Source organism: Camellia sinensis, chromosome 1 (genome assembly GCF_055761805.1).
Source record: "Camellia sinensis isolate YWXY chromosome 1, ASM5576180v1, whole genome shotgun sequence".
NCBI classification, from domain to species: Eukaryota; Viridiplantae; Streptophyta; class Magnoliopsida; order Ericales; family Theaceae; genus Camellia; species Camellia sinensis.
This window is the reverse complement of record NC_138961.1, coordinates 245,158,636-245,173,367: the sequence shown is the minus strand read 5'-3', so window position 1 is coordinate 245,173,367 and position 14,732 is coordinate 245,158,636. Positions and strand designations below refer to the sequence as shown.

Genomic DNA, 14,732 nt, shown 5'->3' with positions numbered 1-14,732 from the left:
CCATAGACGTTGCAAATTATATGAAATAAGAACTACCAGCTGTAGTGCTTAATTGCCGAATGAGTTGCACAACTCCATGATATATAACACTCCTACAGAAGCATATTCAACTACTATTTACTTTTTATTACTGTGGGCATGTGATTGTCCAAAGCCTAGTACACCATCACACTACCATGTGAATGCTACTACATTTCCAGGTTTGTACAATTTGTAGTTTGCATGCTTGCGTATAAGCATCTAACTTTCATGTGTTTCTGATTGACGTATGCCATATCAACTTTTTCAATATTTGATGTGAATTGTTTTGGAATGAAATAATGTACATAAAGAAATGTAAATAACTAAGATAATGAAACACAGAAATGTTTTTGCATTAAATAAATTCCAAAAATAACCTAATAAATAAATAATTTTTTTATTTATTGAAATGTAAGTACTTTGCTGCCTATATTAAATAATTTGAATAAATAAGTGTACACAATAAAATAAATAAATAAATAATAAATAAGTCAATTAAAGAAATGTAACTACTTTGCATCCTTTTTTTCTTCTTTTTTTTCGTCACAAAAATTAATTTCAACATAGTTCAAAAAACTCATCATTTTCAATGTTTTTTTAACCTTCCTGGGGACTACATTATCTACTTTTTAATTTTGTAGCAAATTAGTGTTTGCTTTTGTAAGACCAATTTTCATTTTGTCAATTATAAAATAGATTTAACAAATTCAATCCAAATACACTATACGAATGTTGCCCTCTTGTTTTTCCCAGCACACTAATGTCTGCCCCACAACTCACCATCTGCATGTGACAAGGAGCAAATAAAATAAATAATAACACAACAAACCAAAAAGAGCCTGCAAAGAGTTGCATGTACATCCCCTGGCCAAAAGTTGTGCATAACATAACAAGCATATGACACAACAGTGCCACCTTGCGGCGTGTATACTCGCATATCGGTTGCAAAATCCTACAGAATCATACATACACGTCCACACCAAAATAAAAGAAATGCAAACTGTCTCGAGACTTCACCATCCCAAAAAAAAAAAAAAAAATACAAACACACATAATATACTACAATCTCATGATAACCAAATAGTAAAATGACAATCCAACCACAAAGGCCTAGTCCAACTCAACAGTACCACTACTCCCGAACAGCCGTGTCCTCCCTTCACGATCCCTGCCAACATTAACCGGCGTGCAGGCACGCTTCTCTGTCAACCAGTTGACAATGTAATTCTGGGGGAGGGCCATGATGATGTCCCGATTATCGGGTGAATCCATTATGCTGCATACGAATGAAAACAACTTACCGCTGGGCTCTAATCCAGGCGTACTCATAAGCTGTGCAAGACAGTCCCCCACTGTGTTGTTACCTTTACCCGTGACAACGTATTGCGTGATTTTCAGCTCCCTGCTTTGTTTGCTCACTACTTCCACGAGATTATCCATGCTACTAGCAACAGTACCAGGCGCTGCCCACTTGCGCCATTTTGGATTGGCTGATCCATTCACGGCTGATTGGGGGGGAACATCCTCAAAGAGGCTACTATCAACCACGTTCTCCCCAACAGTGTCATGGTCCAGCTGTGGTGGTGTGCCTGCACTGAGAGGTCACATCCTGCTATCCATGTCCATGGCATTGGTCGCAGTAGCAGCAGCATCGCGCACTTCTGTTGGAGTCCATACATGTTTTCCAGTCACTGCTGAGCCAGAGTACACCCGCTCTATGAGATCCACATGCTCTAGAGGCTTACTCTTGAATTTAGCACATCGGTTGTTCATCTGTGAAGGAGAAAACACATATGTTAGTACAGCTTGAAATGCAATTACAAAACAATAAATGTAACTCTTGAATTAAGTGTACACATCGCACGTTGTGGGTTGCCTAACATATGTTAAAGTAATATGTTCAACAAGTGCTTTGATTTGTTGAAAATAGTTATGTGAACAAAATATGGCAACTAAAATCAGCGATACTAGTACAACAGTACTAGGGAACATAAAAGTTTTGTGAAAACATATCGCTTGCATTTTGGCCCACTAATGGTCAGGTGCAGTGAACAAGCCTGTCTCATGGTCATACCCAAGTCCTGTCAAGTTGTGGCTAGCATTCTCCAACTTTTTCCAGGCGACCGAATCTTTCTTCAAGTTGTCAAACTTGTTTTTCATTTGTTTGGCTGAATGTAGTAGGCTGATTTTTTATAGAAATTTGTTTGCTACGTTCTTATACCCTGCCATGGACAATCTGCACGGTTGTCGATTACCACCTTCCATTTCAGCAATGATGAGTTGAAGAAACAGCTTTGTATTGTCACTGTCGAATTGGCATTTGTGGACTGGCTGGGGTTGGGTTGCTGTGACTGCGTTACCTTGAGACTTTGAAGGGGTACGGGGTGATGATCGGTTTGTTGCCATGAGTAGTGTTGTCCTGCTTGTAACATTTACAATGCAATATCAAAAGAAATGAAGTACAGTACATATTGTTTGCATGGCCAAAAGTGAAATAAAAGTGTAAACACAACTACTACAGTAATAACAACAAACAGTACAACACTTTCCGAAAGACAAAGTCCGTTTGTACTACACGTTGGGGAAATCTTATGTAACAGGACCAAAACATCAAACTGACAGCAAAGTACATATGTCATACAAAAAGTAACTACGTAACAATATCCATGACAATACATCATATCCGAAACAACAACACCAAAACAACGACGCACAAAAAATCGACAACGGTCCTAAGCATACGTAGGCTCTGATCTATGCGCGCAACGTCTGCTCGTAGCCCCTGATTGACATCATTATCTGACTAGTCAGTACGCAAACTGGTGCTGTGAAACTCGTCATACCAACCAACCCACGACGTACATCTCTGCTGGACAAAATTACAGTAAATAGTTAGCATGCATACTATACGACACAACCACAAATGAACGACGACACGACTAAGGCCTCGTTTGGGAACAGGCTAATTTAGTAACTTTTTAGCTATTTGGCTAAAATATGAGCTAAAAAAACTAGTATGTTTGGGATGACTTTTTGGCTTTTTACGAAAAGATGTGCAAAAAGTAGAGAGAAAAGAGAATTTTTGACTTTTTGGTATGGGTTGTTGGCTTTTTGGCTTAGTAACTTTTTGACTTTTTAGCTAAAATGGAGGGTTCCCAAACGAAGCCTAAGTCCATAAGAGAGTGGCAACACAAACGCACCGTAGTTCTAGGGCAAACGTAGAACGCACGACCAGGGTTTTTGGCGAATCTTGATATCTTTACAACGCAATGTCCAAACCCACAATCACACATCCTCGGTGGCCATGATGAAGTGGCACTTGACGTAGAGGGCGCCATCTGTATACTCCTTTGATTTTTTTGTTCATGTTATAAATTGAACTAATATAATCTACTGTGCGGAATGAAAGATAGAAACTGAAACAAGTTTATTTTGAATTTAGGTTAATACTTGAACATGCTAGTTTAGTGGTGTATCGGGACTCTAGCCGTTTTGTTGTCTACATTTTCACTCCATTTGATTTGTTTTTACTGACAATGTGCTTGCATTATGCTTTAGGTGACTCATTTGCTATGGTTATGAATAGGGACGACAAATGCTCCAAAAATCTACTTGCTCAACTGTTCCCGGTTAATGGTCCCTAAATATATTGAGAGAATGTTACTAAACTAATTAGCAGTTAGCAGTTAATATAGCCAAGTATAAAATTCCAAAAATAACCCCTTACATTCAAGGCAACCAAACAAATACGTGCAAAAATGTAATGATTTTATGTAAAAGATATAGTAAGAAATGACTTACAAAATTCTTTTATATAGAAATTATTTATTGAACTACATGTCGAATTAACTGTAAATTCTACGTGAGTGTTGTATGACCTTCTATGGCAAATCTCATGATATTCAGCTAAATGCATGCGACAACTCTTTTTGTGTGTGTGTGTGTGTGTGTTAGTGTGCGAAATTGTGATAGATCATGGAACCTCCAGAAGATCATTGAAAAAGAAAGGCACAATGGTTAGGTAATGAACTAATGGGAAAGGGATTTCTTTCTATTCTCTATGTTCTTCTCCCCTTATTATGTTTAGCTTCTATTTGAATTATCAATGTTAGAAAAACTCTAGACCTAAATGCACTTTGTTGATCATAAGAACTAGAAAAGCACAAGTTAACTTTCAATTTCAGTTACCAAAAAGAGAACTATAAAATTCATCCCAACAGCCACCAGAAAAACAGTGAAACCTCTTACTAAACTAACCCCTGTAGTGATGGCAAATTCATCCGAACAGCCACCAGAAATTCTCTACTGGGATTTCAAATTATTAAGACACCACAAAGATGGTGGATATAGAATCACTTGGATATCTTCCCTATGGTGTGCTTGGATGTGTCTTGGAATTTAGCCTTTTCATATCAGTTCTGTCTTGACAGTCGGTAAATGAAGGCCCTGTTATTGATGGTCTTATTTGGTATAACATACATTAAATTGTGCAAGCATACAAAAAGAAAATTATGGTTTAATGATGGTCTTATTTGGTATAATTTATATAAAAATTTGTTTATAATTTTTTTTTTAAATCTTAAAAACTTGTATAGAATTATTAAAATTTAAAACAAAATTTAAAATTTAAAATTTCTAATTGCCCGAACAGACTAAATAACTTTAATCTAATTTTGTTAGGACATTACTTGATTTCAAGATTGGAATGATTATTTGATGATTTTAAAATATTATTTTACACCATTTATTATTTAACAATTGTTACACAATGTAAATTGACACTACATATCAGATTCATGCAAGCCACCAGGGCACAATGCTTAAAAAGAACACAACTGACCCCATATCATTTTGTTGTATCAACACAATGGTAGTACAGTCACTGAAATTAATTAATTAAATGACTATAAACAAACTCTTCTAGCCCAATTTCAAAACTATACAAACAATTGCATGATCAGAAGGTCTTCCCAACAGTATCATAAAAGTCATATGAAGCAACAGAGTATGGTGTCTAATCCATGAAAAAGTGCTTGTTTAACACAACAAGTCCACTTCACCGTATATATTACATATATACATATATATATATATATATACATTACACTTCAGTTAATGGGATGCATTAGAATTCTTAGATCAATTTGTCATTGATCTAATCTGCAGGTGTTCTAAGTACAGAACACCTTGGTGTTTCAGATCGGATATACAATCATTTTTTTACATCCAAAATCACAAGTGCAGGTCGTCCACAAGATCAAGAACAACTGCTGCCATGGTTTTGGGTCCGTCACTACTTGCGAGAAGATAGTAAATGTAAGATGGTTTTCGACATACCTGATGGTGCAAATCCGGCGAAGGCGAGGACATGGACAACGAATCTGGCGGCAGCTTCGGCGGGGGACTGCAAGGTCGTCGATTGTTCGAGAGAGTTACACGGCGCCGCTTGAAGGAGGATTTTGCTATCGTAACCAGACTCTGAATGAGGCAAATGTGGCCTCGTTTTGCCCTAGGCCCTAATTTGTGAGATAAAAGTAGTTTGGTAAATGACCGAGTTGCGTTTCTAGCTCTTCCCAAATGGTGGATTCAGCTTTTTTCAACACTCCAGCGTTTTTGCCCTTGGCTGAGAACGCTACGTTTTTTCAAGGTTCCCAAAACGGCACTATGAAAGAGAAACGATAACAAATAAAATAAAGGCAATACCTGCCTCAAGAGATAACATGTAGGTAATGGTAATTTTGATACTTCACGTCTCATTTATGATTTCCCATCAGTTTATGTTTGGTTAATTCACAAAATTATATACTTCACGTCTTATTTATGATTTCCCATCAATTTATGTTTGGTTAATTCACAAAATTATACAATAGTTACAAAATATTGTATGTCATATTTTCTTACAAATTATCATTCATTATACTTTGTATATTTCTTAATTATTCAATACAAATAATTAATATTTTACATTTTCCATCATTATTATGGTGACTATATTTTCAGATTACTAAATAATCACCCGATTAATTGATGGTCTAATAAGGGATAATAGACCTAACTCTTGCAATTATTATTTTTTAAAGTATGGGGCGTGTTTAGTTTTAATTTTAGTTTTCTGAATTTAATTTTTTAAAAATTGAGTTTTTTTTTAGCGAATATTTTTTAAATTTTAAGTAATTTTTTTTACTTTTTTAGATGCACCTTACTTAGGTTTCATTTGAAAGAAGGGTCGGGTTGAGTTTGGGGCTATTTTAGCTACAAAAAGACAAAATAGGCTTTTTAACCCAATAATAAAACAAAATATCACATCTAACTTATAATCATTACATTATTTCTCTCATAAAAAATCAAAAAAAGTCAAAAAGTCCTTCTCAAACGAGGCTTTTTAACTCTAGGCTAAAATAACTAAAATGCCAAAAAATTAGAAAACCAATCCACTTCCCAAACGAATCCTTAGGCCACGTTTAGGGAGTAGCTATTTTAGCTAAAAATTCAAAAAGTTACTATAATTTGTCACATCATTCTCTCTATTTTTTTGTACATATTTTCGTAAAAAATTAAAAAGTTACTAAAATAACTTGTTCCCAAACGAGAATATATCTAAATAATAAAATATTTGTGAAAAATATTTTAAAAAATTAATAAATATACAAAAATATGAAAAATACATTGATTTTTTTTTTTGCACTTTTAGTATTTAGTGAATTTTTTGAAGAATTTTTTTTTACAAATATTATACTTTTTAAGTATATTTATGTTAGATGTGTCTAAATTTTTTTTAAAAATTACTAAAAATATTAAAAAATTCATTGAAAATATAAAATATATAGAAAATAAAAAAATTAAATTTTTAGAAAAAGTATATTATGAAAACCAAAACCAAACAAGCTGAATGATATTACAAAGAATAATGGGAATACTAATAATGTAATTTCAAAGAAATATAGCGGTAACAGTGTAATTTCATTTAAATAAAAATGCATTTTTATAATCCGGGTCATTTAAGAGAGAGAGAGAGAGAGAGAGTAGTGATTCACATCGCCCCCAAAATCGCATCTCGATCTCTCTCTGTTTGCACTCTTATTTCATTCGACTTTCTGTGGAACTTTCGAGCGGTGAGTCACTTCGATCCAAACCCATATATTGTTTAGATGTTTGATTTGTATATGTGAATATATTGTAGATCTCAGTCGACTCAACAGGTACGATCTATGGCATATAATTCAATTCGATCCCTGTATGGATACATAGATACGCATATTGATTCAATAATAGTTCTTAGTCTCATATTCAGATTCGCCGTTTTGGATCCTTACCTGGTTCGATCTGATTTTCACTTGATTTCGGTGGTGAATGAAATACCAGGGTTTGGATTGAATCCGAATAGATCTGATGAACACTATTTTTGAATTGAATTGAATTTTCAGGGTAACGGTTTTAATGATATTTGAAGGTTAATAAGCTCCGTAAATGGGATTGGATGTTTGTTTTAGGGTTTGATGTTTGAATTGCCTACTCTCGATGATTAAGCCCTAGTATTCCGATTCAATCAACCCTTTAGTTTTTTGGATGTAGATGTGTTCATAGTTTTTAGATAGATTTTGTTCTGATCATGTACCTGTTGACGCTTACACCAAACTATAGCTGTTCTATTGACCCAATTTCTCCTATTTTACCGCAACAATGATGGTGATGATGGTGGCTGTTGCGGGCCGTTCTGATCTGTTAAATTATTTGGTGTTAAGAGTGCCAATGTTTATATTTGTATATTGTATTGATTAGCTGTTTTTTTCGCCCTGAACTTCAATATGTCAGCGCCAAGTGATAAGCCAATAGCTGGAGTGAAGCAGAGATGGGGCTGACCTTCACGAAGCTGTTCAGCAGGCTTTTTGCCAAGAAAGAGATGCGCATTCTTATGGTAGGTCTTGATGCTGCTGGTAAGACTACCATACTTTACAAACTCAAGCTTGGAGAAATTGTCACGACAATCCCTACCATCGGTGAGGCTTGATCCTCAACATTAATGTATAACAGTTTCTTTAAGTTTGTTTTCCATTCATTTGGTGCCTATCAATACCAATTTCTTGATGGCCGTTACGTCTAATCATAAATTGTCCAGCTCATAATTGTAGCCAGTCTCATGCTGGCTGGTGTATTATGTCAAGTTTTTGGATATATCTACTGCTTTGAATAACATATAATACTTTCTCCATGAAAGCTGGTATTTTCAGTCTTTCTGTAGCACTAAATCAAGCATGGGTTAGGTTTGCTCATTTGATTCATATTTTTAGTTTTTAAGATATAATGAAATAGGAAATAATGAAATTTGTTTTTAAATGTACTTGCTGTGTGCATATTATTGAAAATTAAATGTAGTGGCTATTTATACTGATATCATAAAAAGACAAGGAACAACTGTATACAATAAATAGAAGGTAGGGAATACAACAAAATTTGTTCTTATAGAATGTTGATTAAATGGGAGGAAGGAATAATGAAGTACTAGCATATTTGATCAGACATTGTGCTGATTGACACTTGTCTAAAAGACTAAAATTATAGTACTGACACTTGAGTGCTGCTACTGTGCTAGTGCAATATGAAGTAAGTTTTGTTAGTTATGTTTGATATTAGAGATCTATTGGTTACACTAGAATTGTCAATCTCTGTATTCAATATGTTGGTTCAAATGTGATTGTAGACAAGATGAGAGATAGTGAGATTATTATTCGAGCATATATGACAGAGAGCAATGTTGGCAACAGTGAGGACTGAGGAGTGAATTTGAAGAATGGCTTCATGTTGGATTTTGATGTTTTTAGATAAATAATGTGAAGACAATGTGTTGTGTAATCCTTTACTTCTAGGGAAATAAACTTGGTTTTGATGATCCTAGGTATTCATGAATCTGTATAACAAAAGATCTAATTGATGAAAGTGGTTATAATTTTATAGTTTCATTGAAATACTTAAATGGTTCTAGTTGTAAAAAATCTATGTAACACTGAAAGATTCATGTAATGAAATTGGTAAACATGGTTGTTTAGTGGAAGTAGTTCATCATTGCTCATTATTGAATTTTTTTAGTAGTTAACATCTGGTTAACGAAGGTGCCATTATTTTTTTCTCATCTTTCATTGTGACTTTAAAAGAGTCTTGTTTCTTGTAGGATTCAACGTTGAGACAGTGGAGTACAAGAATATTAGCTTCACAGTTTGGGATGTTGGTGGTCAGGATAAGGTATGCATATTTTTTAGGTTCAAGTGTTTATTGAGTGACATTGTCACCAATTTTGAAGTTCTGGACATCTCGTTCTTTTTATGCAGTTTTTGGTTTGAACCTAGGTTAGTGCACCAAGATAATTACAATGGTAACTTGGTTGTAAATTTTCTGACATTGAAAAATTGTGAATATTATAGTTGAGTCTCATTATATATGAATTACTTTGAGTTTTCAAAATGAAAAATCATAGTTTTGAGAATGTTGTGTCATCATCTTTTTTGTTTTTTTGAAAAAAAATTGAATTTATTAGAATTATTTGGGAAAGATAGGGTTTTCCTTCATTTGGTAAAATAATTGTGTTTTTTGTTAATCTTGTAAAAGCATTTTTGTGATGCAAAATGAGTGCCTAGCAAAGCAATTTGGCTTTCACCTGGCACTAGTGGTAGTATTATGAAATGCTTTGAAAGCATTTAAAAAAAAGTGTAAAATAGGTGTCTAACGAGAGCAAGGTTCTAAATATCGGCCGGTACGTTCCGTACCGGCCGGTTCGTAACGGAAAATGGGAGTGCCGAGTCGGATACTCACCGGTATACCGGTGAGAATGAATTTCGCGTCCGTAGCGGCCGATTCTCGACACGTATCGGCTTGAATCCGATACGTGAGCGATATAGTGTCCGATTCGTTTCATGCTTTGTTTTTTGTTGAAGGTTTTTCTCTCTGTTTGTATTTGTTTCATGCTCTGGTTTTTTCTTTCTTCTTTATTCTTTTGTATTCATTTATAATATGCTCCGAAGAAACGAATCATGATAAGGGGAATGAGAGAAAAACACAAATAGAGCATGATTCATCTCTAACAACATCAGCTCCGAAAACATATTCGGTTTGTGTATAATATGTTTTTTTTTTTTTTCTTCTTTCTTCTTTTTTCTTTTTTCTGTAGTTATTTTTTTATTTATATTATGGTATGGAATGGTTTTGTTTGGTAAGTTGTGTTTGGTTTGTTTATAATTTGTTTTTTTTTTCTTTTTTCTGTGGTTATTTTTTTTATTTATATTATGGTATGGGATGGCAATGAGATATATTTTAATATATATTTATAATTCTTCAAATATATATATATATATATATATTAGGAGCATTTATGTATATTGAAGCAAAGCTCTACACCTGTCCCACTTTGTTTTTCTATTTCAGTCTCCCATGTGGTGATTAGTTTCTTTGCAGAGTCCAACATTATGTGCACCAAATTCTGAATCATATTTTTCCGATCTAATCATTTATCTAACATTATGATGAGAGGTGGAGGTTAGTAGTGTATTAGTACCTAAAAAATAACATATTTGTGAAAAATTAGTAATTTTTTTATAAAAAAATATTCACAAATATTTTACTTTTTAAGTGTATCTAGATAGTGTCTCTAGATAGTATTATTATTGTGTTGAATATTTTTTTTTTATTTGATGGGATCCTTGATTTTTTTAAATTACCAAACTATATATAATAAAATATTAATAATACAAATCAAAAAAATTTAAGAGCTTTTGTTTGCTTGATGGGGGATGAGACTAAAGTCACCCTGATTATTGATTGAAAGTGCATTAAAATAAATAAAATTTTTTTTGTTGATTTGTAATAGATTGTTTGTATGCGATTATGACTAAAGTGAATGATTTATTTTCATGTCCCTCTTTCTCTTATTAATTTGTTGTGCATGTGAAAGTATTTCATTGTTGAAAAAAAGTAAAAAAATATTTCCACATCAATTTTATATTAAAATTTAACATATATGCCAAATAAAAGCTTGAGACTAAAATAAATACATATTATTTAGTTGAAAATGAGTCAAAAGTGCCTCTACATATCAAAATTTTGATTAAAATATGATAAATTAAGGCTAAAAGAGTCAAAAAAATACATAAAATTGAGTTTTAAAGGGATTGCTAAAGATTTTTGAAATTTCACAGCCGCGACGCCCGATACCCGATACGTACCGGCCGATACTCCCGATACCGATACTCCGCGATCGATACCGTTGCGTTACCCGATACCGCGATTTAGAACTATGAACGAGAGCAAATTTGCAAGATCTGGGCCCTTGGCCATGAATGTAAATTCAATATATGGTTCTCCCTGTAAATTACATTACTCAAGTTTTGAGCCCTTAGCCTCTTAAAGCCGAGATTTTAAATGTCATCCAATACACTAGACCAACAAGTCATCGGATACTTAATCTTAGAATATTATTTTTAGCCTCTAATGCATAATATGCGATCAGCGAAGGAACCAAATAGGAGTATTATGTTAACAGCGTTGGTATATACACTGTAACTGGCTTTTTAAATATATATATTTTTTGAAGTAAATACTGGTTGGTTTTCTTATTGTTCAACTGGTCACTTACGTATATTATATAGCGTAGCCCTACATGTATGGCATTTTAGTATCTTATTCTAATCATCAATCAAGAGATCTTTTTGTTCTGGTATTTCTTATAATTTATTTTATGGATGTAACAATCGGTTTGGAGCTGTAATTTTGGTTTTATCATGTTGTGATGACTTTCTTCTTTTCATGATTGTGCTCTTATAATGCTTGACCAATGTGGTTTTGTTTTGATATAGATCCGTCCATTGTGGAGGCATTACTTCCAGAATACACAGGGACTTATATTTGTGGTGGATAGCAATGACAGGGATAGAGTTGTTGAGGCTAGGGATGAATTGCATAGGATGTTGAATGAGGTAGCCTTTGATTATTGTGTTGTATTACATTCAGTTATATTGGAATGGATGGTTTTGTAAATGACATTTTGCTGATCTGCACAATTGATTGGTAGCTGGTGCCATTTGGCATCTATGACATCTAATTCTTTTAGTGCGTTCCATATTATTTGTTGCATGGTCATTTTCCTCTGTAGATCATACTTTCCTGGTTATATGTTTAGTCCCCTTCCATGAGATTTGCACTGGGAGAACTATTATATTAAATATTAGTCTTAGAATTTGTTTTCTCTTATTGTAATTTTATATTCGTTGATCAGTGATTTGTTTGATTCTGAAGGGTTGATTTATGGATAGTATATGCCATTGTCTTTGTTGTTTGTCCTGCCGAATTTTTTAGTTATGCAGGTCCCTGTAAGCTGAAAATTATGTCTAGCTTTTACACAGTTAATTTTTGTTATCTTGGTTGTGCAGGAGAAGGGATCAGTAACTCAGATTTTTTTGGTTGTTTCATTTTGAATTGTGTGTTATTCTGATTGCAGGATGAGTTGAGAGATGCTGTTTTGCTTGTGTTTGCTAACAAACAAGATCTTCCTAATGCAATGAATGCTGCAGAAATAACCGACAAGCTTGGTCTTCATTCTCTCCGACAACGCCACTGGTAAATTTTTGATTTGTTTATAGCACTGGTGTATAAACTAATCTCAACTCCACAATGTTTGGGAGAAGCATTGCCATATCTTAAGCAGTATGGTTAATAGTTAAGTTGGAGACATGGTTGAGAACTTCGCTTAAATGTGGGTTTCACCTCCAATGATGGTTAGACCAGATTGATTAAATAATTACTGTTGCAAAGGGCATGTTTCTTGAAAATGCACGCAAATGGTTTCCAAAATAATTTTAATTTCAAACAAATTAAACAGTTACTTGAATTTGTGCTGATTTGACCTGTTGGTTTGTTTCAGGTACATCCAGAGCACATGTGCAACCTCTGGAGAAGGGCTTTATGAAGGGCTGGATTGGCTTTCTAACAACATTGCTAGCAAGGCATGTTCATCTTTTTGTTTACTGTATAATACTTAATGGAAAATTACATGATGCAGCAGTTGCATTACTTTTGAAATTAAGAGGCATCTCGATGGGTGTTATAGGTACTCGACAGGTGTTATAGGTACTCGACGTAGCATATGTCAGACATGTATGTGATGATGTGTGCATTGCTTGTCAGCATATAGGTCTATACATGTCAGCCTTCAATGAACAAGTATACAGTTCACATGTTCCATTTCAACTGAATGTCTGCAACACCTTGCATATGCCCAAGTCCCAAACTTCATCATTATGAAGCTTGCCAACCTTGTGTCCCCATGGAAGTTAGGATTATATGTTTGACTTGTGAACCTGACCCACCACGCACGTCTGTCCAAGTGTCACACCCAAGGTCTTTATACCATGCTTCATTACTGTGGGGAAAGCAAAATCTCAATAAGAGGCTTCTTTAATATTTAAATATTTACAAACTTTTTATATTTTATTTTGTATGCAAAATTTAGTGCGTCTATGACATTTACTATTGGAACCTTCAGTCAAATGAAGAATATTTTTTGCTGGGCCTTTGTATCAGGAGATATTTTTCTTGGTCTTAAAAAAATTGAAAGAATTTTTGGGTTCTTTAAACAGATATATATAGAATTTATAATCCTAGTGGCCTTGCTAACTTTTGACAAACTGTAACAAATTCCCCAGAAAAACAATAATTATGGTTGCAAGCTCACCCCTTGTTTATGCAACGGTGCTTTCATAATTTAATTACCCCACAGGTAGAACACAGTATCTCAGATTGAGATTTGAGCCTTGTACATAGAGCTCTTCTTTTCTCTCTTTCTTCTCTGCTAGACTGTTCTATCTTTCTCCCAGTGATTCCCTTTGTCTCTTGTATCTCTGGCGTATCCTTCGGCAAATCTTGGAGTGTCGTTCAGCCTTCAACAAATTTTCTCTCTTAAATTGGAACATCATACACATCGTTTTCTTTTTTCTTTTTTTTAAATCAAAGATTGCTTACTCAATACTCTACATTTGCAACTGTTTGATTGAGCTGCAAATCTAAGCATTAGATGGATCAAGGGCGTTGACAGATTGCTTGCTCAATACTTTTACATTTGCAAATATTTGATAGAGCTGCAAATCTAAGCATTAGATGGATCAAGGGTGTTGACCTCACTTCATTATTGTATTTAATAAGTTGATATTATGTTTGCAGGCATAAAGGCTGTCAAGAATTTTGGGTGCTGCTGGGACTTTTGTTGGTGCATGGTTATTAGATATCTAGGGTTTTTGTAACATCTTGGCAATTCCTAGAGACAATACTTTCACTTGAATACTTAAGTGACATTGTTATTGTAGCAAGACGATTGGCTTGATATACTTTCTGAAACTATTGTTTGGTTGTATCACAGCTACTTTTGGCTATTACTTTTATCTGTAATGATACTGTTAATGTCTTGCTATCTCTTTTAGATAATGGGCCACCATTCTCTCGTATTTTGCTTGTATGCTTTTGGATGGAACTTTTATGCTTTGTTTGGATCTTGGTCTTCTTGAGGAATCTCAATTGAATGGTATGGGGCATCAACATGGCTAAAATGTGGAGTTCTGCTACCTAGCTGTATGGGTATGGAATGGTACGGACGAGAGAATCGTTAGTATTGCTTTGCTTGTCATAAGATGCTTTAGAATCCCCTATGCTCTCACATTTTATCCTCAGCAGGTTCC

At 34.2% G+C, this 14,732-nt stretch overlaps 1 protein-coding gene across 1 annotated transcript; it reads left to right on the top strand.

Annotated features, from left to right (window-relative positions):
- Positions 1 to 6,975: 6,975 nt before the first annotated feature.
- Positions 6,976 to 14,501, top strand: LOC114280282 (ADP-ribosylation factor 1). The gene is made up of 7 exons (XM_028222628.2): positions 6,976 to 7,133; positions 7,834 to 8,018; positions 9,188 to 9,258; positions 11,862 to 11,981; positions 12,503 to 12,621; positions 12,926 to 13,007; positions 14,221 to 14,501. The coding sequence occupies exons 2-7, from the start codon at positions 7,871 to 7,873 to the stop codon at positions 14,224 to 14,226; spliced, it is 546 nt and encodes a 181-aa protein (XP_028078429.2). The 5' UTR covers positions 6,976 to 7,133; positions 7,834 to 7,870; the 3' UTR covers positions 14,227 to 14,501.
- Positions 14,502 to 14,732: the final 231 nt, after the last annotated feature.

Coding starts and splice junctions, on each gene's coding strand:
- LOC114280282 (XM_028222628.2), top strand. CDS start 7,871: ATGGGGCTGACCTTCACGAAGCTGTTCAGCAGGCTTTTTGCCAAGAAA. Junction 8,019..9,187: donor CACGACAATCCCTACCATCG/GTGAGGCTTGAT, acceptor TGTTTCTTGTAG/GATTCAACGTTGAGACAGTG. Junction 11,982..12,502: donor TGCATAGGATGTTGAATGAG/GTAGCCTTTGAT, acceptor TTCTGATTGCAG/GATGAGTTGAGAGATGCTGT.